The sequence below is a fragment of the Periplaneta americana genome, chromosome 9 (assembly GCF_040183065.1).
Source record: "Periplaneta americana isolate PAMFEO1 chromosome 9, P.americana_PAMFEO1_priV1, whole genome shotgun sequence".
NCBI classification, from domain to species: domain Eukaryota; kingdom Metazoa; phylum Arthropoda; class Insecta; order Blattodea; family Blattidae; genus Periplaneta; species Periplaneta americana.
In genome coordinates this window covers 61,798,698-61,825,709 of record NC_091125.1, presented here as the reverse complement: position 1 = coordinate 61,825,709, position 27,012 = coordinate 61,798,698, and the positions used below count along the sequence as shown (strand labels likewise).

Here is a 27,012-nt window from a genome sequence, read left to right as displayed (position 1 = left end):
AAGTCTTTATAGACTCCTTGCTGAGTCAGGTTCATTTCTTGAGGCAAATACCTTACATAATAGTCTGCATATAACTGATAAAATTCATCTCGTAGTCTCGTAGAAAATCCTGTAACGTTCCTCGGCTCTTTCATCCAGCTTGGAGAAGTCCATGACGTAGTGCACAGGCTGATGTTTCGAACACTCATGTGTATAGCTCGCTTGACAATTGGAATCTGAAAATACATATTTTTATCGATGTAAAACAAAACTTATGTTAAGTTTTTCCGCCTTCAATTTTTGTCTAGCTGTTGTAATATTCATATTTAGATCCAAATTCCGCAAATTTAATCAATGGAGGGTGATGGATTTTTAAGAAACAAGAAACTTCAAAACTTACCAACATCGACATACAAAATTTACGCCAGAATGATCACTACAAGACTCTTTAAGGTAACAGATAGCTTACAAATGAAAGAACTGACCCGACTTCGTTAAGGATCCTCATGCATTGGTAATGTTTTTACCATACAACAGATAATTGAAACACTGAGAATTTAATTATATATTTTTATTTTTTGGCCAATAGAATGAAATTATGGGTAATTTTAAACAGAAAAGAATGCTCTTCCACTTAATTAGCTAAAGTTTATATGTAGACTCCAATGTATATAAATTACAGAAAATGATAAAATTAGTGAAAATGGATTTCAGCGTCTCAAGGAGTTTGACAAGGTTCTCAAAACAGGTATGAAAAGCATTATGTTCCTGGTCCAATTAAGTAAATGCAAATGAAAAATATGGATGCACCATTTGCATAAAATGTTCTCAATAGTCAATCATAATTTATATTTCGACACATGTACTGCTGCTGAAAATGCTATTTCAGTGTTTAAACAATCTTATATTTTAATACTTATATATTTAGACGAAGCAATAGGAAGTTGGAAAGCAAGTACTTACATTCGCCTAAAAAATTTTAGTAAACCATGTTATTAAATGAAAATCATCAAATCCTTTACCAGACTTAGATGTTATGTTAAAAAGGATTATTTAATCTTGACAAAATGGTTAACAGGTGTAATTTAAATATATCTATAGAGAAAACAAAATTAAAAGAATTTTGCTTAAAGCAGCCAGTAAGAGATAATAGAACAAATTAATCGTTTTAAGTATTTAAGTTGCAGTATACTTTACAATTTCAATTAAGAATCAGGAAATAAAATATCCAATTTACAAAATATGTCAAAATTTATTAGAACACTTAAAGGCAAAACACGAAAAGATACCCTATTGAAGTTTTATAAAGTGATGACTGTTTCTCCGTTGTTATACGAAAGTGAAACCTGATAATTAAGGTTCGGGTAAAGTAGCTGTATCATGATAGGCATCCTTTTTTTTATTTTAGTAGGTTATTTTACGACGCTTTATCAACATCTAGGTTATTTAGCGTCTGAATGAGACGAAGGTGATAATGCCGGTGAAATGAGTCCGGGGTCCAACACCGAAAGTTACCCAGCATTTGCTCATATTGGGTTGAGGGAAAACCCCGGAAAAAACCTCAACCAGGTAACTTTCCCCGACCGGGAATCGAACCCGGACCACCTGGTTTCGCGGCTAGACGCTCTAACCGTTACTCCACAGGTGTGGACGATAGGCATCCTTGGTCCGTGCGATTTGTTTACAAACATTAACTAGTTATCGCGTGTCACCCAGCCGACAGTAGCAGTTCGTATCGGCTGTAGGCTATTGTCCATTCACTGATGTTTTAGCTAGGGGGCGGGGAGCGCTCTTCCCAGTAGGTAAGGGGCTTTAACTAATGGAAGGGGGTAGTGTATACTTAGTCTGAAGCAAGTCATGGCCCTATCCTATAGAGCTCTACAGCCTATTCTAGTACAGATACTTATCCGAATCTTAGTGATCACTAATAAAAAATTATTTTAAACGAATTCAATCACAGGATACGAAGTTTTTGTAAAGTGGCAAGGTATAGGCTAGTGGACAGAAAGAGAAATATAGATATCAGAGAAGAATTAACCATTTTCTCCTTTAATAAAAAGAATAGCACACAGAAGTAAGTGGAAGAAACATATAAATAAAGAGCCCGTCTGTCTTATAGCCATAAAAATGTTACAATATCTCGCAAAATACAGAAGTCGGAACAGAAACAAGTAGGACCTGATCCCTGTGTTAATATGATTATGATGATTAATTTTAAAACAGGTTTTAAAGTCTAGATCTCCAGACAGGAGAAATGTTGATCTCGTCGAAGTCAGGGACGGAAGGCGGAAGCCAAAATAGGAAGATTTTATTTATAATCCTAATCCTCAAATTTATTCATTTTGTTTATAAAATTTCAATTGGCCTGCGCTTAATTGTTACACATTTTCAATTTGTTCAGCTCATTCTACTGTGTCTAGTCGACACTGGACCAAGAATATTTTGTATGCAGTGTCTACTAAGTGGAAGAAACAGCATTTTCCACTGAAGCCGGAATTAGGATAATCCGCTAGTCCTCGTCATCAGCGAAATCGAACTCGCGTATCTTGGGCCCAGAGAAAAGCACGGTAACCACTACATCACTGAGGACGACTGGTCAATAATACCTGAAAATTAATGCAAGCCTCTCCTCAGGACCAATGCATTTCCTTCACTTGTGTTCTTCTTAGTGAGTATAGGTCTCAATTCTTCCAACAAACAATCGAACTTTCCATAACTCATTCTAAATTAATTAAGAAACTTCATTGGAACATTTTTTAAGCGATAAAAGATGGTGTGGAACTCCCCTTCTTCATGACGTGCCATCCACAAATCACGAATTCAGACAATTTTCCTTTTCATTTTCCTCTTCTTTCGCTAACACAAGGTAGGCCTAAGACGCCAGTTCACCTGATGAATCTGTCGTGCATGAGATTAGCTATAAGCTGGCGACATAAATCCACTCTGCGTTGAGCCTGTTCAGGTGTCAATTGATGAGATACAGATCTACAACTTCGATATGATTTTGTAAAAGTCTTAATGTGGCTATGTGTTGTACCTTTTGAAGCACCTGTTTCTTCTACGAGTACTTTTTTGTGAATTTTATCCCAAAATTCTGCGTGTATTCTCAATATTTAATACATTAGGTCTTCCAGGACTTCGTAAATATTTAATGCTGCTTCCACTACTGCTATTACTACTACTATTAATACTACTACTACTACTGCTATTACTACTATTACCACCACCACTACTACTACTACTACTACTACTACTACTACTATTACTCATAATAATAATAATAATAATAGTAATAATAATAATAATAATAATAATTAATGCTGGAGATGATAAAAATTTTGAACTCTAATAGTTATTGACGTAGTTAGATACCGGTACTGATAAAATTATATTCTCAATACTATAGTGTGTAATAGAAAAAATAATACTTGCTAAATATCGGACTTCCTATTTTGTGTATTTTCCAAGTTACTGTTTAATTTCTTCGTTAATATATTCGAGAAATCATCATATAGGCTATCTTGACGGTAATTATTTAAAGAAATACAGGCCTAAATATATCCCAGTAGTATTATTGGTCGCGATAAAAATTCATTCCTCTGCAGAAACAGTGGCGTTTCTAAATAGTTACAAATCGAGTAGCCTGGTCAATTTCTTACAGATAATCCCTGCCGTGGGAACTGGATTTAATTCCCTTGTCTTATGTTAGTCCTATGTTGTCTTAAGGGAATTCTGAATATATAATGTTTATTTACAGTAATTCAAGGATGGTACTCGAAAACGCAAAATATCAAGTCATGAAGAGAGATTACAACGGTGATGGTGATGATGGTGGTAGCTATAATACTGATGGTGATAATAATTATTTACTGAAATTAAAACTGAATACTTACTTTATATAAAAGATCCTCCTCAGTGAGATTGAAATTTGTGAGGTTGAGATTTTCTTGATCATTAGCATATATATAATGTCGGCGTGAAAAGTCTGTACCACCCATTGGAATTCTAATGATATTATACTCCGCTCCTTCCGGCGCAAAATATTGTCTGGAAAAGAGAAAATGATTTTATCCCCATGGTTTAATTATTTCAGCTTCAGAATTAACTTTTGAGAATTTTCCTTTCAGCGATGTAAAATTATTCTGGTTGTAACTTTAATTTGATCATAAAGTTCATTTTTTTAATGTTAGAAAATAATACTGAAGTAAATGTGCACAAATCGTGGACAATTTCACTAAAATTACTAAGACAATGCAAATTATAGCTATGATCCATGTACAAATAGGATAAATTATTAATTTTATGTAAGTGAAATTATGCAGTAAGCGAAATTGGATATAAGAGAGATGTGGGAAAAGAGTTCATAATGAAAGTATTTCAAAAATACTTATTTTATTGCATTTTATGAATGACAGAATAAAATGTTTAAGGATTTAAGTTTAGTATCCACAGTGTTTATATGTTATTCTGGAGTTTAAGAGACAAATATCTAATCTGTTCTCTGAAGAAGAGAAATTTAATTTTTAAATGCTTGCAGATAACTGAATCCTTAAATAATTGTTCTTAATATTACTATTACCTCTGACTGAGGTTCTGGCTGATATGTATAGCCTATCTATTATCAGGCAGTACATCTCACTTGACGATATGTCAGAGGAAGGACAAATTGCTTGTACACATGTGGAATCTAATTAGTGTAATAATATGTTACTAGTCAGCGATGTATGCAATGGAGAAAGAAAGGAACTGGCCAACCTACCTCATTATCTTCTGCTTAGTTGCCTCATAAGTGATGCTTTATTGGTATTACTTATGAGGTTTAAACATGTCTTTGTACAGTTGACTAAAGAATAAGAACAATATTACTATTTACGGTTTTAGGTTCTGAATAACCTATGATATTCAAATGTGTTAAGCCTATAGATTTATTAATCTATAAATATGATAATGAGTTGATCGGTTGTTTCCAGATATGATCTGTTATGTCCACAGAATTAATGTAATATTTCGTTTATTTCGTAAGTAGCGGCCGGTGATCGAAATCCTCGGTGAGGCCAGATGCAACTAGTTTGAGTGCCTCCGATAGAAAATGTTTATTTATGATATTAATTATTACTGTTATTATATTGTTAATATCATTATTACTGTATTGTTGTTATTATTATTAGCAGGGAACGGATTTATATGGACTAAAAATATATGAAATATGTAAATATATATGTAGTTATTTTTACCAAAATATGGAATTAAATATGGATTTTTACCAAAATATGGAATTAAATATGGACTTAAAATTATAAAAAAATGACTATGTACGTTAAATATTGGTACATTTTAATCAAACTAAACAAAAAATATAATGGACGTACCTTATCTTCCAATGTAGTTTCAACAAAACACAATTTTTATTGTCTGTTACCATAACAATAGGTTACAAACATTTCTTTCAAGTGCTGAAAAGTGAATCTTCTTCTATTGTCTCTGAGGATAGATTTATACTGACTAAAAGAGCGTTCGACGTCACAAGAAGTAACTGGTACATAATTCAATTTCACAATGTCTGCTGGGGATAAGTCCAAGTTAATCTTCACTGTTGATTCACCACTCATCACAGCAACAACCTTTTGTAGTTCTTCATATCCAGGGTTTTTTGAAAGTACAGTGTCCACCTTAGCTCTTACTGCATCTGCAACTTTACCTCTACCACGATTCAGTTGTTCCACAGTACTATTTATAATTTCAAAACTTTCAGATAGTGAAAGGTGCCTATTTTGGAGACTTTTGAGCGTTTTTATGATGCATGAAAATGTATGCTGAATGTGAGCTAAGTCATTCTTCACACTTATGTCACAGGTAACTGTTTTCGCAGTATCAATTGAGACTGCATCTTCAGAGTCCAATGCAAGGAGAACATTGTTAATAGAGTCTATATGTTCGGCATAATATTCAACTGCTTCTAGCCATGTACCCCATCTAGTTAAAATTGGCTTTGGTGGCAATGGAATTTCAGGGTACATTTCTTTCAACACGTTAACTCTACTGGGAGCTTTGAGAAATACTTTTTTCACTGATGAAATCAACAAATCTACTTTAGGGAAATTGTCTCTGACCACTTCTGCCACACGATGAAATGCATGCGCCACACAAGTAAAATGAGTCAATTTAGGATATACAACAGATAATGCTTGTCCAGCTTTGACCATATAAGGGGCAGCATCGCTAATAAAGAATAACACATTATCGTACATAATACCCTTTGGCCACAGGATACCCATAGCTTCGTTGAACAGTTTAACTATAGTTTTGTTATTGCACTTTTCTAGAACATCACAATGTAAAAGAATTCGTTCAGAATATTGTTCACTTAACAAACCGATAACTACATTACCAACAAGTCTACCTTCTTTGTCGGGAGTCTCATCAATGGAAACCCAAATTGAACTATCTTTAATTTCATCTCTTATCTTCTGTATTGTCTCATCGTAGATGGATGGAGCATACGTCTTCCTAAGTGTTGACTCATCCGGGATTGTATGTTGAGTATATTTTTCAAGGAATTCCCTGAAGACCTTATTCTTTAGTTTGTAGAGAGGAATATCAGCAGAGATGAGAGAACGGCACAGGTCGATGTTAAACTCAGATCTTACATTCGATGTTGTTGGTTGTGTTAAAAACAATTGTCTCTGCTTGGAATTTAGTTGTTTGTTGGCCTGATGTTTACTAGTTGTAATGTGTTGTTGCACCAGGAACTTTTGTGTAGATGATACTGCACACTGACACAAATTACAAAATAATATTTTATTGTCAGTTGATAAACCATCTTCTTTAAATTCTGAAATGTAACTTGTTAGTTTTGATTTTAAATTGACTGAATGACGTACTTTTGGCATATTTACCGTCTTTATAGTATGATTTACAAAACTGAACCTATGTGTACTCTGACTGGCATTTAACTGTTGAGCTGCACAACTGAAGTCTGTTAAAAATTTTAAATTAAATTAATACAGTTTTGTAACTTACTTTCCCATTGTTGATAGGACTGCTAATTTTCAAATAACTCTGATGTTAAAGGGATTACTGAACATGTGTTTAAATCTCTATTGTTGAAATGTATTTTTAAAAGTTAATGGAATTTTGTTTTGTTTTATTGTTAAACCTAATATAATATGGACTGTTTTATATGAAATATGGAAAATATATGGAAATTAACGAAAATATGTACTAAACTCTAAAATATGGAAAAATATGGAAAATAAAAGTAGGATTTTTCAACCCTACACATTGTGAAACATAAAGATAATGCAAAATATAAATTATATTAGCTTTATAAGTAAATATGTATTTACATATAAATCCTTTCCCTGATTATTAGTCTATTATTATTACTAGTAATGAAAAATAATAATTTCACTCACCAAATAAGCTGTTATGCTGTGAGTTTCAGTGATTGTTTCAGTGTGATGAAGCAACCCATATTATGTGTTGAAATTTCCCTTTCTTTCATTTCTTTTTAATTTTTTCCTTTGACAGCAACAAACAAGGCCAACAGAGAAGTTTATTTTGCACCACATTGCCACTTAACCATTTATGTTTCCCATACCAGGATGCAATAGAAACTTGCGTTTTAAGATTATCTGTCAGAAAAATTGTCGGCGATGTCGTAGGTATCTCGGTCGGCTCTCTCTTTATTTAAAACTTCCTTTCTTTCAATATTATTTCTTGTTGAAAAAGGCACTCTAACAATGAATTAACTACACCAGCATTATTTCTCGCATTTGTTGTACAATAGTACAACACTCTCGCTTAAGTCATAAACTAAGACGTAAGAGGAGAGAATAGTGTAGGTCTCTGCCTGCCAAAGAGCTGGAAATTTTGTTATTTATGGCCTATTTAGGAAGACAAGTCACCCTATTCCCACCCCACTCTACCCTTGAGGCCGGCCCATGGTTGGGAGGAGTGAAACCTGACCAGGCCAGATGAATTGTGCCTCAGTTACAACGTTTTAAGCGCAACCTCAAAAGCCCGGGAAGACACACGAAAATTCACAAGCAGACCCGGCACGAGCGATCCTGGCCTCATGAACAAATTTTACTGCAAAACAGATCTATATACATCACAAGCTAGACCCGGCATGAGTGATCATGGCCTCAGGAACAAATTTTACTGCAAAACAGGTCTATCTACATCACAAAGTTTTCAAATGCTTCTACAGCGATATATGCTTCATTCAAATAACTAATACATTACATAAAAACAAAATTTGATTTCAGTTAAGCCAAGTGACTGAGGCCCGGCCTCACTTGCCTCAGTCAATCAGCCGCCACTGACTGTAATACGTAATGAGGTCTGTTCGTGAAAAAGTGCGATCAATTCATTTCGCAACTCAAAACGTCTAGTTAACCGCGTGATCCCAGTGTGCAAAAGAAGCGTTGTATTTTTTTCGCCTATTTCTTCGCAAAGTCTAGCAAGCCGCCTATTCTGTGAAAGTCGTCTTTCAACAACATTAATCATTTTTATAGATTCGCGGAGAATATTTTGAAGACTGTCCGGTATAATTTTTTTGTGTCACTCGCATGTCTGTGAAGGAAACAGTGCGTCCATTCTGCCCTTGGATTTTGGTAATTTTACTACCGATCTACTGTTCTTCCCTGTTATCGCTTTTGCACCATTGCTAACACATTTTTATACATTCTGTCCAGTTCATGGTATAGTTTTCTACAGCCTCATAAAAAATGTTAAACGTGAAGAAGGCCTTGCCCTGTTACGTTATCAGATTACTGATTTGCAAATCATCATATTTTTTTTTCGATTGATAAGTTACATTACATACATCAGATAAAACATAAAAATTGAGAAGTGTTCATTAAACTGAATAGCAAAATATTCACTTGATTTCACCTTCCGAATTATCTGATGGCAAACATCAGCAGCCACTAATTGATTCGTCTTGACAGTGTCGATGGAAAGCGCAGTAACTTTGTTAATATTATCCCACTTTAATCATCCGTACTGTGTGTACCGTAAGCGAAAAACAGGATGTGTAGTCCCCACGATGTTTTTTTATAGGGGAGGGTCAGAATAGTCTAGCCTATTTGTTTTGAACACAACACGATAGCATTTGAATTGAATCATGCCTGCCCGGATGGCTCAAGCCGTAGGGGAACGGCATGTCCCTATCGGTTGGTCCGAAGGGTTGTGGGTTCAAGTCCCGCCTCGGGCATGGGTGTTGTGTTTGTATTAGTATAAGTAAAACAAAGGAAAACGAAAACAGAAAACAAAGGAGATAACTTTGATAAACGGCCTCTGGCCGGTCTAAATTAAAAATAATAATAATAAAAAAAATCACTAAATATGAAAAGTGAATAAGTCCCAGTTTTGGCAGAAATGAGTTAAGATTGTAGTCATACTAATATAAGTATGCTCTTTCATTGTGCATGAAAAGGAAAAAGGTCCCTCACCTCCTTAGTCTAGATTTCAACACTTTAGTTTTCGTGTTTATTTTGAAAAGGAGCTTAGTCCACGACTTGTTCCCTTCTCATAAGAAATTCAAGTTTGTTGTTCCTGCCATCTAGAGGAGAAAAACACACTTTCAAAAGAGTACATTGGACGAACCATCCCCCACCCATAAAAAAAATAAATTTCAATATTTCACAGTATTTTATGTGTGTGTATGACAGCTCATATCTTGGTAGATTTCTGGCATATGAGAACAATGATGGTTTGATCTACCACACTTTTGAGCCCTTGTGAAGGAAAAATGTTATTCCCAATTTGCCCATAGAAAAGGCCTATGCAACTCAGTGTCCGATAAAGAAATTCAAAATTGAGGACTGTAAGAAATTGGTGAAGTGAGGAAGTGAAAGAATTCTGGAATGAGATCTTACAGTGGCTCACTATTGATAACAACACTGAAGATTAATAAGAAAATTCAAAATAAATAATTGGTCAACAGCTTTCAATGTTTCTATGTGCTACTCGCTACTATTGTTCATAAATTGGCGTGCAATACAGTTTTTGTTTTGAAAAATAGAAATAACGATACATCTTGTTTAATAATTTTACAGTATACGAGTATTTCGTTAGATATTATGAAAGGGGAACAAATCCCAACACAAACATTTTTGGTTTATGCAATAACCGACAGCTTTCAATGTTTCTATTTGCTACACTGTACTATTATTCACAAATTGGCTGAAAGGGGAACAAGTCCACACACAAAAATTATTTCTATACAGCAGGATAAATTGAGAAATATACATTTTTTTACATACAAATCTTGTGTAGTCACGAATGGTTTATAGAAATAATTTCCATGCAATTTGTATATTTAGTTGTGTGCAGAAGTTAATTGCATTTTTCTCAAAACTAATTGAAGGTGACTTATTCCCTTTTCGTATTTAGTGATTAAATTGCTTATTGAAGCTAGTGTCGCTACTACAGTAGTATTTTGCTTATGTTCGAACGCAGGTTTTGCGGTGAGTGAAAGTACAAAGGTGGCAGAGACTCTCATTTTAATTTTGTTCTTTAATGATGCTGTATCAACGACTAGGTTATTTTGTGTCGATGGAATTGGTGATAGCGATGTGGCATTTGGCGAGACGAGGCCGAGAATTTGGCATGCCATTAGCTGACATTCGTTTTACAGTTGAGTAAAACCTCGGAATAATCCCAACCAGGTATTGATCTCAAGCAAATATCGAACCCAACCCGAGTAGACTATATCGCCGTATCAGGAGGCAAACGCGCTACTGCCTGGGCTACACACGGTGGCCGGAATCATATTTCAACTGTTGACATTCCGATTTTGGTAGCTGTATTGTAGATCGTCTTCTTTACCTCAAAAGTTTTTCCTGCGCGGTTCTGCTGAGGGACGCTATATTCAATGCTGCGGAGTCCGACATGGCACCTCCGAAACCCAGAACTTTCTGGTATCGTACCGAAGTATTAGTTCTGAAAAGTGCCGTCTCTTCTGAACCTGTGAAGAAAACAAGCATTGGGTGGTGACTGTAATAATTATAATCAGAACGTGGACTCCGCACATTTTTACCAACTCATACTCCAAATGAAATTGCTCCCTACTCCGACCTCTCAGCCCTACTTTTACTAACGTTCCGCCTCCCCCCTTTTTTGTTTGTAATTTCCTTACGTTATCAAGACAGCTTAATATTTTTGCAGTGATGACTACCGAAAAGTAACTTTCTATTCATCCCAGTAGTTGGTTCTTACATACATTTCGCAAAATTCGTTACAATTTCTGTAACTGTGGAATCTGTATACAAGTCATTTTTTCATGAGTAGATGTTTTAAGATGATAGTAATTAACAATTTTTAAAATTAATTTAATAATTAAAGTCGCACACAATGTTACGTAAAAATGCCCCGGAGAAGCAAAACTCGTGTTCGGGACAGTTCTGTTTCGTTAATAAGAGTTTTATACAAATTATGCATAATCCATACAATATATCTGAGTTGTTTCTAAATTAAATTAAAAAATTCAATACCAAGATCAAATTCTTAAGAGGAATAGAAAATAATAACATGCATAATTCACAAATATACATGATTCTTTAGAAGCATATACGGTAAATATAGCAATAAAATTAATAACGAAAATAATAATATTAATAATTGAGATTTCGAATTCAGATACAGTATTACCGTGACAAGTGGTTACAACATATAAATAGAGTGCTAGATACAAGGCTCCCTAAATTGGCCTTTGAATACAGACCAATGGGAGCGAAAGATGTTGGAAGACCCAAAAAAGCGTTGGCGAGATCAACTGTGAAGTCGGAACAGACAGATGCCTAATCCATGAAGTGGAGGAGAAGAAAAAGAAGAAGAAGAAGAAGAAGAAGAACAATAGAAGAATTCACATACAGAAAGATTGTCACCTTTCTGATGTTTGCAGTCCTAAGTTTAGATCGTTGTCAGTTCTAATTTTGATTGTGCGTGTTATGCTTCGTAATTATGCCCTCGTATTAGGCAAAGTTTTGTCCAAAATAAAAATTAAGCATATGGACTTTGCATATTTAGTAGGGATCCATTGGAAGTATAGTTATTTTCTCTAAAGCTATTTAAATCATTTGCTTCAGGTTTTCATCACGTGTTTATATATTCTTCATACGTTTCAAATGGAAATATCAATTTTTGTACCTCTTTACAAGAAAGTAAACTATAAATCTATGAAATCTTTTGTATCCTCTCCGTGCATTCTTACCATGTTTTATAGCTATCTAAAGTATGTTTTTGTATTGAAGAAAAACGAAGAATATTAATTATTTTTCCAATTGTTATATTAACATTCTTTTTGCATACAAATACACGCCATATATCTATAATTTTACATTTTAATAGTTGTTCTTTATAATGTTATCTATAAGTTATAAATTACAAATACAAAATTTCCTCTTTCAATATCATAGCATATACTTCAAAAGGAAATGGTATATGAATTTCAAATAGTATAGTAGGTAGTAAGAAAAGCGCATATAAATTTTGAAATTAAATTGTAGAGGAAAAAAGTGCATAATGATGCAGCATGTGGTGCTAATTACCAACAGTCATAGAAACAAATTATAAAACCTATATACTCAGTTCACTATTCTGAACACTGAGAAACCCAAAATTTGAAGATGGCACTCCATAGTTCGAACCATGTGTCATCTCTTTAAACTGTTTTAATAACAAAAGTCATATTACCAAGGCATACGAGTAGGCTTTATTCTTGCTGGAAGATATCAAAGAAAATATAATTTCATTAAAAGCAATAAAAGTGTTTGGCTGTTTACGCTTCATATTTACCTTAAAATATAAAATGCTTCATTCACAGATACAAACCATGAGCGCACATTTTAGTCTTATTTGTAATTCCCCCTTATTTCTAGCAATGTTTCTGTCTTCATTTAATTCATGTCTTATACGGTTACTTTTGTTCTTGGGTCTTACTTTGTAGATATATTTCCGAAAATTCATTTAAACCCGAAATTCCTTCATTACATTTAAGGAGTGATTTCATGTGTCAGTTATGTAATGTACTTTTTAGAGTCACAAATTATCTGAATCTATTTATTTTATTGCAAACATATTCAACGTTCATTTAAATTATCTCATATCAAAGAAGATTCAAAGAATTCACTTCTTGGATTGTAGCATTTTAATTACAGGTAAGCCTACTTATTTTTCCCTAATAATTTTCGTATCAATTAATGTCATCATCTTAGTATGCTTTGTGGATAAATTGATACTAAACCATTTGTTAATTTGTTAAGTTTGAAACTGACACCTTGAAATTCACCTTTTGATCGACAATCACGATTTGGTCACCTGAAAAAATAACTTTGTTACAATATAGAAATTAAGGACCATTTGTCAGAAGTAATATATATAGGAAAGGACAGGGATATGGAAAGTAGGTGGGTTATGGAATACCAGCAAATCATGACTGTTTGGTTCTTCCATCTCGTGGATACTATGGTAACTACTTCGTTATGTTTGCGGTAGCGTCATAACGTGTCAGGTGTGCCCTGGAAATAATGGTCTTACAAGAAGAAAATATCTTTTGTGGCTAAAACAAATTTTTCCAGGCATGTACTGTATAAATTATATAACAACTACTGTTATGAACTGTTCATAGGTTGTCTTGAAGGACTTGAAATATGCTTTAAATAATTTAGTTTAACTGCTTTTTTATGAATGAGGTTAACTGTGACATGTACGTATTTTAAGTCGTTATTAGTTGAGGCGGGTGTTACGACATACGTCAGGAAGCAGAAAGCTACGGAGCTCTCAACAAATTCAGACCATCGTGAATTAAAATTGAAAGAATCGAGTGACATAGATTTTTGGAAGTCTGCGTTCCAAACCACAAGTTTGCAATGCAGATTGCAAATTTTGTGGGAATAAATTTTTTGACGATACCAGTGGAAAAGTCTGAATAATGTGTAAGTATTCATTGTGAGTATTGGGACCATGAAGAGTGCGCAGAATGTGAATCATATCCATATTTTTGTGATTTTTGTGAATAATGTTATTTCTAGTGGTTTTGTCATGGGTATTCCATATACCTATTCGCTATTCCACAAACCCATCCTTTTTTTATATCTTAGTCTTTTTAAAATTTTGTTTACTGTATGCATCATGTGTTTTCTATGTTTATGTTGTACTAAAACCTAATGAAAGTACTGTGCATTGCCACAAAAACGGTTCGATCCTCGCTTGGGCTGATTACCGTGTTGAGTTTTTTCCGAGGTTTTTCCCAACCGTAATGTGAAGGTAATCTATGGCGAATCCTCGGCCTCATCTCGTCAAATATCATCTCGCTATCACCAATCTCATCGACGCTAAATAACCTTGTAGTTGATACAGCGTCGTTAAATAACCAACTAAAATAAATAACCACAAAAAATGTCTTTTCTTACGAATATTTTAGAAGATAGGGTTAGAAACAAAATGGTAATTATGATTTGTTGGTATTCCATATCCCCCCCTACTATTCCATATCCGCCTCCTTTCCTGTAATAGACGAGAATATCATCTAAAAGAAAAAGTCAGGAAGCTCTAGTAATATCCTAAAGACTATATTGTCTTGAGGCTGAGGATGTCAAGTTTCGTCTTTCCTTGACAATACAACTAATGATAGTGATATTGTTTACTGCCGCTCAGAATTATCATATAGGCCTACTGTATATTAATACGACGGACTTACGCGTGACTTCCTTGAATTCTGAAAGAGTGGATTCAAGCCTCTTTCCCTCCCTGGATGACACATAATGTAAATAGTGACCTTCCTTCAACAGCTTCGTTGGAAATGGGTGCAACTCGTCGCAGTACGTTGCGTTGCACACACACACGAAACTGTCATAGCCATACTTCCTCTTCACGCACCGATCGGCTTCCGAAGTCCCTACACATGTAATTAAAACATCTATTTATTATGATATTTTAGTGCAAAAGTACGGAAATATTTTCACAATTCTTTCTCCTTTCAAGCATGTTATTAATACGAAAGACTAAGACATTTTAAGCAGTAAACTGTAGAGCTTTACATTTGAAGTGTTGGGCTAAATACCGGTCTATGTTACAATCTGCTAACTGTGCAGGAGGAACAAAAATGTTACATCGTAATTCCGCTCATAAATTTACTATCGGACGGGCAACATAGACCGTTATTCCATCAATATGTTTTGTACACTAACAAGCAAACGTTCTGATAAAGTCAGATAAAAAAGTTAAATTTTTTCTTCCAACATGTTAATAATATATATTTTTGATTGAAAAATCTGTATTTTTTTTTTTTTACATTTTTATCTCTATATTTTTTATGTGCCCATTCACGTACAACAATTATTGTAAATTGTATGTTATTCTGTGTCTATAGGCAAGCCTTGGAAGGTCAGATAGTAAATAAGAAGTGCTTATACAAATTTGGGCCACTCGACCGCAATTACGAGGACCGTAAAATAATAAGTTCGCCAGGGCCGTTAACAGAAAAAAAAATCATTGGACAAATTTATTGAAACGGACACAGCAATTGTTGAGCTATTTTTCAACATATTTTCCATCGGAATTGAGATATTTCACATTTCATAGGATCGATAGAGAGAGGTGCAGACGCAGTCAAACGCTGGTTTCGATCTGAGGCGGCTGACTTCTAAGATACAAAAATTGATCCTATGGTATGACAAATGTTTCAATTCCAGTGGGGGGTAATTGACAAATAGCGCAACAATTGCTGTATCTGTTTCAATAAATATTTCTATGCAATTCTGCTTTTTTTTCTATAAACGGAATATCACTTTCTGGACGGCCTCATAATTGCGGTCGAGTGGCCAAAATTTGTATAAAAATTCTTTTGATATTATTAACATGGCGGAAGAAAAAAATTAACTATTTTATCTGCCCCCATCAGAACATTTGCTTGTAAGCGAAATATATGAATATATATTATTAAAAGTCATATTACACATCATAGAAGTTTGTAATATTTTACCTCCACAGAAATGCTACTGGGGAATACAGATAATAAACAGTTTTATAAAATCAGAATATCATGAAATATACAAAATCAATAAAAATGTTAAATTATGAACAAAATGATTATGATATTTATTTTTAAATGTTATATATTAATATGAATTAACACTATGTAATTTATTAAAGTTAAACAGCTCCTTTCTGACATCCAGAGCAAGCTGTGAGCACATCTTCTTACAAGAATTTCCACAAAACTGTTACTAAAACGAAATACCTTGATAAAATTCTAAGATAAACTATAGTGGATAAGCTATTGACCAATCAACACTACGTAAAGTGTAAATTAAAATATAAATGATAAAATACTGCAAAGTAACAGACAGGAACTTACATTACTATCTTGCAACTTCGTCTTCGTTGTTGTATACTCAAGACCACTTCTCTCTGAAACTTTGGTGACACATCTTTCCACTTATTAATATTAATTTGTCTAGATTTTTTTTATTTATTTAGCCAGTCAATATCTACCGTCACTGTCTTGCAGTCGTCCATTTTACGTAATAGGTCAACCGAAACCTGATACACAGAGTTCAAGTATCCAGTATTCGTAAAGAAAACAAACTCCCATGCAGTAACTCTCGATACGATGTAAACAATTGGATACGCTAGAAGTGACTAGTGACATAGACCGTTGTTCCAACCAAGATATTCATGGTTGTAATTCGTGTAGAATCGCCTCTGTTACGGATATTGAAAAATAATTTTTGTGACAGCTGTGTAAGATTATACAGAGCATTATTCCATTAAAAATTCGATTTTGAAAAATTGTAACATAGACCGTTATTCGGCCCAACGCTTCAGTTAATAAAATTATTATTATTGGCGTATTCATTTGAATATAAGAAATCTACGTAATTGAGTAATCACTTCATTGTAATAGTATAATATTTACTTACGTAATTTCTCCGCTACAGCTATGTTATCTACAAAACATCAATGCAATTACAATGGAGATACATCAACCTATGTTTTGGTATATGAAATTTATATATGAGAGACTCTGGTCAATAGCCAACATTAAATGAAGAAAATACTTTAAATTACTGTATAAATTATTTTAAAACAACATAAAAGTCAATCTTGACTGTAATGCGAAGTATAATTATATTAAGTTACAAATGTAAGTAGAGATTTACATTTTTAATGAGGCACCTGCAGCTATCGATATTCACAGAAGCGACACAAAGAAGCAGCATTTGCAAGATGGTGGCACTTATGCACGAGTAAACTATTGACAATTGTATCCGAGCACAGATACACGCTTTGTTTCTGGCTGGTATTGATACACCCAAAACTCATCACCTGTGACCATCTAGTATAGTATATCGCCCCCTTCATCTTGTCTGCTCGAATCAAGTCGCCAACTTGTTGTACAATTGTCTCTTGGCATAAATATTGTACTAGAAATAATCATTATATTTTTGACAAAGACCAAAAAATGGTTCAACGTTGTTTCTTTAGATATGTTTAAAAGATTGCTTAAGAATGTCCAATCAGCTTATTTAGATTTAAAGTTGTTTTAAAAAATGGCTTTTAGATAATTCTTTTTATCATATTAATGAATATTTTGACAGCCATATGAACTTGGAATTTTAGTCTATTTTTATTGACCATTGTCTATAATTACGCTATTGTAATTCTAACAAATGAACATGACTGATAATTGATTGATGATTGGAAATCTGCACTGAGCGACCGACTCTGTGTTCGATATTTGAGGAGCTCATTTTCAGAACGTCTCTTGTCCACCTGATAACGAAAATAAGCTTCCATGCATTCTTCAGGTATAACTACATACAACTGTCGTGATTGGCTTGAGAACGCTAACTAAACCACAAAGATGTTGCGTTAAAAATGACTATTGGAATCAAACTGACTCTTGTCCACAACAGAATTTGGGACAAAATATTAGTTCCTGCTTTCAAATCAAAGAGACTCATGCTCCCATTTGATTCTAAATGCACCCAACCTCTTTAGTTTCATAATGTCTCCTGCCTAGCTGTTAAGAAATTTTAGACCTAAAAACGTTTTTCGTGATTTTCTACAAAGTTAAAGGAATGCACAGTGGCCCTTTGGAGTACTCCTGCACCCATTTAATGTTCACAGTTTTACGTGACAGGCAATGCTCACCATACACGGGCAGCATTTCTTATCAATAACCTTTGCTTACATATCTTTATTCCATAAAAAATGGCACAACGAAACACCGCTTGACAATGGTACACTCCTGCAGAGGTGCCGACACCTTGCAACTGCTGCTTCTTTCTTTCGCTTGTGCCACTTGTGTGGACATCGATCAACTTTACACCTGGGTAGTACTGCCGTCTAGCGGTGATAGCTTGAGGCGCCTCGTTAAAAACTATAGGTCGCTACTTCAATTTGTAACTCAATTATTGACTCGTCTGTATAGCCTATTTAAAAAGGATTGATTTGTCGATCAGAAATATGTAAGGCAAATAATATAAATAATAATTGAAACTACATTAAAAACATAGTTCAGTGTTACAATAACGTTTAGAAACAGAAGTATTCGTAATGATATTGCTTACGGTTCACCTTGTATACCGTTCTATTTCTGACAAATATTCATGTTAACGCCTTATTTTTTTTTACTCCAGTTATACAATGTACAGTGATTTCTCTATATTTATAAAGATAAGTAAATCATTTCAGTCAGGATACCCGTTTTCGGGAAGCGAACTCTTGTCCACATGTGACAGTACAATTGTACATATTTGGATAGGAAGGATGGAAGAGATATAGAATGGAAAAATGAATAGAAAGAGTGTGTAATATCAATGACACTGTTAACGTTTTTGCAAGATCGTGTTTGTAGTTGTATTTACAGCTACTGTTGTTAGGCCTTGAAAATTGGAATTCCCACACAGAAACAGTGCGTGGCGTAAATCTTTCCGCAGCGAGGGCGATGCGCTAGCACACTCAGTTTTACTCAGTTACGTTGACAACGAATTCCGCTTACAAGCATAACGTCCACACTCAGTTATATGTATGTAGAATGCTATTCAGTTACTACCTGCTCTAGGTCAAGGCCCGCACCGCTGCTTCCTCGCCTTAACTTAATGCTGCCAACTTAAGCTCTCCCACGCAACTCTGCGGAGAGACTTTTGCCACGCAGTGTACTTACAGTGCACTTGTTGTTACTTAGTTACCATTACAGTATAGTTTTGCGAAGGCTTTGGAATAATATTGCTCTAAATTTTCAGTGCAAAATATATTGTATTTGTAATTTTAAAAATATGAACGTGCAAAAAAATTTGTACAATACACGTTTGTGAAGTGCATTACAAAATCTCGGAAATTGAAAAACTCGCTCTGCTCGTTTTCCAAACTTTTACTCGATTTGGTAAAAAGCACTTCCCAACCTTGTATAGTATTATACTATTCTGTTCTTAGTCTATTGCAAGTTGGCCTTAGACGTACCTGTGAGAAAGATGTGCAACAGTAGAATTAGAATCCACATGACCGATTGCCACTCTTGTGCCTAAAAATAAGTAGATGCATCTGAATTATACCAGTACTTTCTAAGATATCCGATGTAGGATCGACATTTTTCTTCTAGTGTTGTAAGCACCAGAAGTAAATAATGCAATAAGTTGTATAAGAATTTATGGTTAAACAACATGGGAACATCACTGGAAATATAACATAATTTATTATGATAACATTTTATTATACTCCTCTTCAGAAAATTTGGTAATTGAAAATAAATTTTCTTAATGTGTATCTATAGCTATTGTTTAATGCAAATTGTAATTGTTAAGATCATCAACAGCACCACTTCCACCACTATTAACTACAAGAATTACGTCATACAAACCTATTATGTTTTCACTCAAGAATTTTCTACACAAATTTTTAAACTAATTTATTTCGTTGTAGCTTATGATTAAATTTTTGAGGCAAGTGTTATTTACGATTATTTTGAATTCTTTTAGAATTCGCATTAAAAACTTATACAATCTGCAAATATTGATTAATAGGATTACATTATCGTATACTCACATTTTAAACTTTGCGAAAAAAGGGGAAATGTGAGAAACGACTGATCTAAGCAGCTTTCGGAAATAAATATTACTGTGACAAATATTACTAGTTCCTTAATTAAAATAATAATAATAATAATAATAATAATAATACTTATTATTATTATTATTATTATTATTATTATTATTATTATTATTATTATTATTATTATTATTATGTTTCAGTTCCCCTTTCCGTGAGGCATCTGGAAATGGATGTGATTCTGTGCACAAATTCAACAAGTGTAACCAATTATAATCTAGATTCTAGGCTCTATTTGGCTGTAGTTCACGCTATGCTAGTTGTCTGACTGTAGTAGTTGCATTCCACTGTTTGTTGTTCTAGTATTCCAATAACGCGAAGAATTTAGGAAAGTCACAGTCTCATACGACCTTCTCTAACATTTAACCAGGAATAAGACTATGATACAAAAACACTATGGGGATCTTCTTGAACCATGAATGAAGAATATTGATACAATATGAAACTACTATAAAAACTTATTTTCTTCTAATTCTATAAACAGCGATGGTTGAAAAAATTACGCAAACAATGCTGACTCTTTGGTCTAAATCAAATGGAAATGAAATATAAAATGTCCTGAGAATGGGCCGATGTGTTTTTACACACTTATATACACCAGATATGAGATTTCATTGGTTGCTTGCGATAAAGACAAGCGACCGTGACAGAAGACGAAGACATTTCATGCAAATCCATAACGCAACCAAGATAAGCGACACGCTAAACCAACACAGTAACTCTCAATATTCAGAGAAGTTTTTTTGGGAAAATACATGCAAATATTCTGTGAAATACTACAACGAAAGCGCTTCTAAAATTACTTGAAGACGAATAAGAATAAAAGAGTATTATTATTATTATTATTATTATTATTATTATTATTATTATTATTATTATTATTATTATTTCATACATTTCATATCAATACATCAATTTTTCAATACCTACGCAAGTTAAGTTATACAAATTTAAATTCCTCTTAAATCACCATTTATACAGTTTTATAAATGAATAAATAGTCTGTACAATTCAGTTAAAGGGATGGCTGCTAAAAAACGTAACTGTATAGAAATATTGTTTTTGTACATAAACAGATAAATTAATGACGTGGCTGTAACCAAACAGTACCCCTTGTTATAGCGCAGCTATCACTTTCTGGATATTCTCTCTCTGCAAAAAGTCGGAAGTTAGTATTTAGTATTAGTATTTAGTATTTATTTATTTAACCTGGTAGAGATAAGGCCGTCAGGCCTTCTCTGCCCCTCTCTCTGACAAACAAACGTTCTCATGGGGGCAGATAAAAAAGTTAATTTTTTTTCTTCCACCATGTTAATAATGTCAAAAGAAGTGCTTACACAAATTTTGGCCACTCGACCGCAATTACAAGGCCGTCCAGAAAGTGATTTTTCCTGGGGCCGTTTATAGGAAAAAGCACAATTGCATGGTAATATTTATTGAAACAGATACAGCAATAGTTTAACTATTTGACAAAATATCCCCCACTGGAATTGAGACATTTGTCAATATGATGGGATCAGTTTTTGTGTTGTAGAAGTCAGCCGTCTCAGATCGGAACCAGCGTTCGACTGCGTCTGTAGTTCTCTCTGTCGATCCCATGATGTGAGAAATGTCTCAATTTCGATTGAAAATATGTTGAAAAATATCTCAACAATTGCTTTGTCGGTTCCAATAAATTTGTTCAATGAAATTGTTTTTTTTTCTGTTAACGGCCCCTGGCGAACTTATTTTTTTACGCCCTTGTAATTGCGGTCGAGTGGCCAAAATTTGTAAAACTACTACTTTTCACATTATTAACATGGGGGAAGAAAAAAATTTAACTTTTTTATCTGCCCCCATCAGAACGTTTGCTTGTGAGTTAAATATTCAAAAGAAGAAGATAAGAAGTTTTGTTTGTTAATAAATATTGTGAGTAGAAGAAGATAAGATTTCTGCTATTCTACCAATTGCTCGTCGCCTCCTTCACTAGTGAATTTATTCTGTCTTTTTAGATATTTTTTCGACAATCATGCTTTTTCCTTACTTCCTTCGTAAGTTGACAATACCGGAAGTTCTGGTTGCTATGCAAACAAAAGAGAAATCACAGTGTTGTTATAACTACATATTATACCAGTGTGCGGTAAGTAGAAACAAATAGAGCTTTCATTTAGAAAAATACTCATTTTCATATCTTCTTTTAGACCAGGCCTGCAGAATTCGTAAGTAGGGAAAATATGACGTCATCCTCACTCCACTTCTATTGGGGGTGATCGATTTCCGCGTAGAGTTGTTTACATTCTCTGCCCGTGCAAAAGTCTATCAGTGGCGGTATATAATTTTCAAAAAGGATTGTAATAAATTCATTGTATTTATAATGCGTTATCTGGTTCCAAGGTTTACAAATATGCTAGATTTCATGTAGGTAGTTTCTTTGAAATTTCTTTGCACCTAACCTGCTTTAGATTTTCGAAAACTTTCCTCCTATCATAACCTACGGAAACATAAATTTATAGCATTTAAGTAATGAACCTTGAAAATTGCTATAAATTTCAATTCAAAATGAACACAACGAGTGACGTCCTTAATTTAACAGTGTATAAATAAATAATCAATATACAGTTCGTAATAATGAACTTACCCGAAAGTTTGTTTATTCCATAATTCTTAAAATGGGCTTTGTTGAAATGTGGTTTAATATTGAAATGACGAGTAGAAATAAATTGGATGGAACACAGTAAACAAGCAATTCTTTCGTCTTCAACAACAAAATAATCATATTCCCATTTCCTTTGGAAGTAGTATTTCTTCACGGGTTTAGATTTTGCCATGTTCCAGTTCTCTTTAAACTGCAGTACGCGTATTGTGTATTTATTTATTTTATTTATTTGACTGGAGTGCGTTACAATATTGAATGACAGCATTGACATCCGGTCATATACCTATCACTCACTTATCGACGTACAATTTATTTATCATCCTTTTACTAGTAAAACCAGTTAAGACCAGTAATGCAAGTTTTGTAAAAACAGGAATGAAAGCTTTATTAATGCACGAAAAATCATAATAAATTCTCCAAATAAAGTAATTGGTTTGTTGCCTGCATGCAACATTTCGGACTTATTTCATTTTAGTAGAATACAGAGCACGGAAGGACAAGTCGGAGACTGTACTTAACTTATTTTACACAAAATGTGGACTTAATCGGCTTTACTAGTAATAGGACGATATATACATAGGTATATCTTCTTACATTATGTACACATACATTTTAAAATTTATTTTACATGTCTTTTAACTTATTTATTTTCGTCATTTATTTTTCTCTTACTTTCTAAAGGTGTGTTCCTAAGGATTTTATTATTTGTACATTTGTAATTCCTGATAGCGTATTGTATACCTGCCGCCGAGAGAATGAATGTTGATGTAGCCGAGCTTAACTGGAACGCCATGACCGCACTTGTAGAAAAGGTGGGTGGGGTAAGAAGGGGTAGTAAAGCAGTCGCTCTGAGGAGCTACAGTTCTGCAGGTCTGTTTTAGACTTTTCCAATATTAACTTAGTGCAACCGATCTCTATGCTTCTTTAATCTCTTCATCCACTTAGTCCTCAATCAATTCTTTTTCCATAATCATTAAATGATTACAAAACTTCTAATTAAATTCATATTATATTGATCAGATTAATACAGATTTAATTACCAGGAACAACGATGACTGCTTGCACTGAAACAAAATTATCTTCATACTACCTTGTCAACGACACCCAAGCTTTCTTAGGAGGAGAAATTTTTACTTATCAACAGACATCGGATTCTAGGGCAAATGCCTATTTTGTTTCTTTAGGAGAAAAGTAAAAATAATTATTGATATTTGTGTTTCATGGGAATTGAAAGGTATTCAAAGAGTTTTATAGTGCCCTAAAATGCCCTAAAACGGTTATTAGAGCCTAATTTGTTAATATTCGCCTAAAAATGCCTAACTCACTGTAAAGTTTCGCATTTTACTCTTACTTTTTATAATTTATACATGCATTCACTGCGAAATTTAAGGCATTTAAAAAGTGGAAAGTTTGCTTCACACCGGCCATGAAACCATTGATAAAGGAAACAAAATGTTTTGAATCTCACGACACTCGCAATAGATTTCACCGAATTTAACATGTTTGGAGGCATAAATGCCGACAAAGAACCAACCTTAGTTTTGAAGCAGGCAACAATCACAACATGTGCTGCTACCGATTCAGAGATATACTATACTATAAAAATGACTGTTTTCGGTCTGAAACCGATTAACTGTACTGCCCTTCAGAGTGTCATAAAATCACAATTTTTTGGAGAAAGAGTGTTTTTGAAATATTTATGAAAAGTCGTAAAACTGCGAATTAGTAGGGTAAACCGTTACAAAATATTTAAAATAATGGCCCTCCTAATGTTAACACTACCAGGAAATGCAACAATAAGTGGAACTTTGTATTTTTGTCCAATTGAATCTCAATAACAACGGTTCATTTGAATGCTCGTTAACAGTTGCTCTTTCCCTCACCTTATTTGTGTTGAGAAGTTTTGAGCGGTAGGACGTTTTCCTGTGAAGTTTAACGTGTTAATGCCGAAAAATATAAGTGCAAAATCTACATTGATCCGGCAATGGCTAACAGAATATTCAGAATTCACTTATGATGGAAAAATAATATTCTGCAAGATTTGTAGCAAACAGGTATGTAACAATAGTTGAAATATATAAATTCTATTAATTTTAATGAGTAGGCCTATAATATTTATACATTGACTGAGCTATCCTGAGGTATAATTCTTTATAAGACCACTACACTTTAACCTTTTAAATTCCGATAGTTAAAGTATTTGCAGGTCATTAAAATTTTGATTGTTCGAACCCACTAACTTTGTGATAGAAATACGGCAATACAACAATTAGGATTTTATTTTAATTCAGTTTACTTTACATTTTTAGATTTCGCAAGAAAAGAAGTGCCACCTAAAGCAGCATGTGCAAGGAGCAGCTCATAAGGCTAAAGCTCAGCAGAAAAATCAACTGCAACAAACTTTACTAACACAGCCTACTTCATCCAATCTCAGCAGCAATTTCTATGCTGATTTAACCAGAGCGTTTGTTGCTGCTAACATTCCCTGGAATGCAATTGAAAATCCGGTTTTAAGACAGTTTTTACAAAAATATTGCAAACAAAATATCCCATCTGAGTCGACCCTAAGAAAAAATTACTTAGACAGAATATACAATGAAACTTTAGCTTCTATTCGGGAGGATATAGGTGATTCTTACATATGGGTCTCTGTGGATGAAACCTCAGATCCTATGAATAGGTATATAGCAAATATGGTAGTAGGAAAACTTAGTCCTGATGGACCTTCGATTTCACACCTCGTATGTGTTAAGGAACTTTCGAAAGTGAATAGCCAAGCCATTGCTTATTTTGTAAATAAAGACCTACAGTCTTTATACTCAGGTAATATATACGATTCTAAAGTTCTGTTGTTTTGTACTGATGCTGCCTCATATATGGTTGCTGCAGCTCCACTTCTTAAAACATTTTATCCTAACCTCACGCATGTAACCTGTCTAGCACATGGCCTTCACAGGGTTTCTGAAACAATCCGGAATGAATTTCCTCTTGTCAATTCGTTTATTTCTAACACAAAAAAATGTTTTTGTAAAGCCCCATCCAGGATTTCAATATTCAGAGAGAACTTTCCAGATATCCCACTCCCACCTCAGCCGGTTGTTACACGATGGGGAACCTGGATTCAGTCAGTGGTGTATTATTCTAAGTATTTTAAAGAAGTGGTCACAGTTATTGATAAATTACCTGAAACTGATAGTGCAGCGTGTGTGAAAGCAGTGAAAGATTGTCTGAATGACTCACGAGTGAAAAACGATATTGCCTACATAACATCAAACTTTTCTTTCATACCTGCAAGCACTGAACAATTAGAACGTGAAAAACAATCTCTTTGTAGCCAAATAGCAATAGTAAAGGAAGCTCAAGTGAACATACATTCTGCTTTGGGCGAAACTGGGAAAAAAGTTAAAAATAAGTGCGACAACGTATTAAATAAGAATGTAGGATTTTCATTGTTGGAAAAAGTATCAAGAGTGATATCGGGGGAAAGTGTAAATGTTCCAGTAAGTACTGATGTTTCTATTGTACCTAATTTAAAATTTGCACCTCTCACATCAGTTTCGGTTGAAAGAAGTTTTTCTGCTTTCAAAATGATTCTCAGTGACAAAAGGCAAAGGTTAACTGTGGAGAATTTAGAAAAAAATTCTGGTGGTGTACTGTGCAGATAATTATAATAAAGTCTGAGCATGGAACTGAATTTCAATAACTTAAAATGAGTAATCTTGATATCAATAATCATTATTTCATTAGTTTCAATATATTAAATTTGTGCAGCTCTGTTTATAAATATAATATAGTATTCTTTTTCAATGTTTAAACATACTTTTTTGTGCGTATTTTAGTGTATAACTAAAAATTTCAGTGAAAGAAATAAGTATGATACCTTGATGTGCCTAAAATGCCTATTTTCATTAAAATAGAGCCTAATTTTACAAATTTTGAGCTTATTTTAGGCGCCTAAAACTGCAATTTTTAGTGCCTAAAAATCCGATGTCTACTTATCAAACAAATTTATGCAATATTCAGAATTAAAAACAAATTTATTTAAATGACGAGCCTTCTTGCGGGACAGTTTATTTGCACTTGCAGTCCAGTTTTGTCAACTCAACATGAATACTGTAGCACGGAGTGGTGAAAGAAATATTATTACGCAAGTAATAGCATTTTGCATAAGTCAATCAGCGTCATTAGACCTACTTAAATTAAATTATGAATAAGTAATAATTATACATCGGATTTTTAGGCACTAAAAATTGCAGTTTTAGGCGCCTAAAATAAGC

The 27,012-nt window shown here is 33.8% G+C and overlaps 1 protein-coding gene across 2 annotated transcripts in view; it reads right to left on the bottom strand.

The window, feature by feature from the left end:
- The window catches only part of LOC138705995 (lysosomal acid glucosylceramidase-like), an 89,660-nt gene that overhangs the window by 43,137 nt on the left and 19,511 nt on the right, over positions 1 to 27,012 (bottom strand). For both annotated transcript variants that reach the window (XM_069834861.1, XM_069834859.1), the window contains exons 2-6: positions 19,456 to 19,516; positions 14,687 to 14,884; positions 10,816 to 10,954; positions 3,873 to 4,026; positions 52 to 215 (exon numbers count right to left, since the gene is read on the bottom strand). In XM_069834861.1, coding sequence (XP_069690962.1) covers positions 52 to 215; positions 3,873 to 4,026; positions 10,816 to 10,954; positions 14,687 to 14,884; positions 19,456 to 19,495 — 695 coding nt within the window. In that variant the 5' untranslated portion in view covers positions 19,496 to 19,516. The remainder of the gene's footprint in view (positions 1 to 51; positions 216 to 3,872; positions 4,027 to 10,815; positions 10,955 to 14,686; positions 14,885 to 19,455; positions 19,517 to 27,012) is intronic.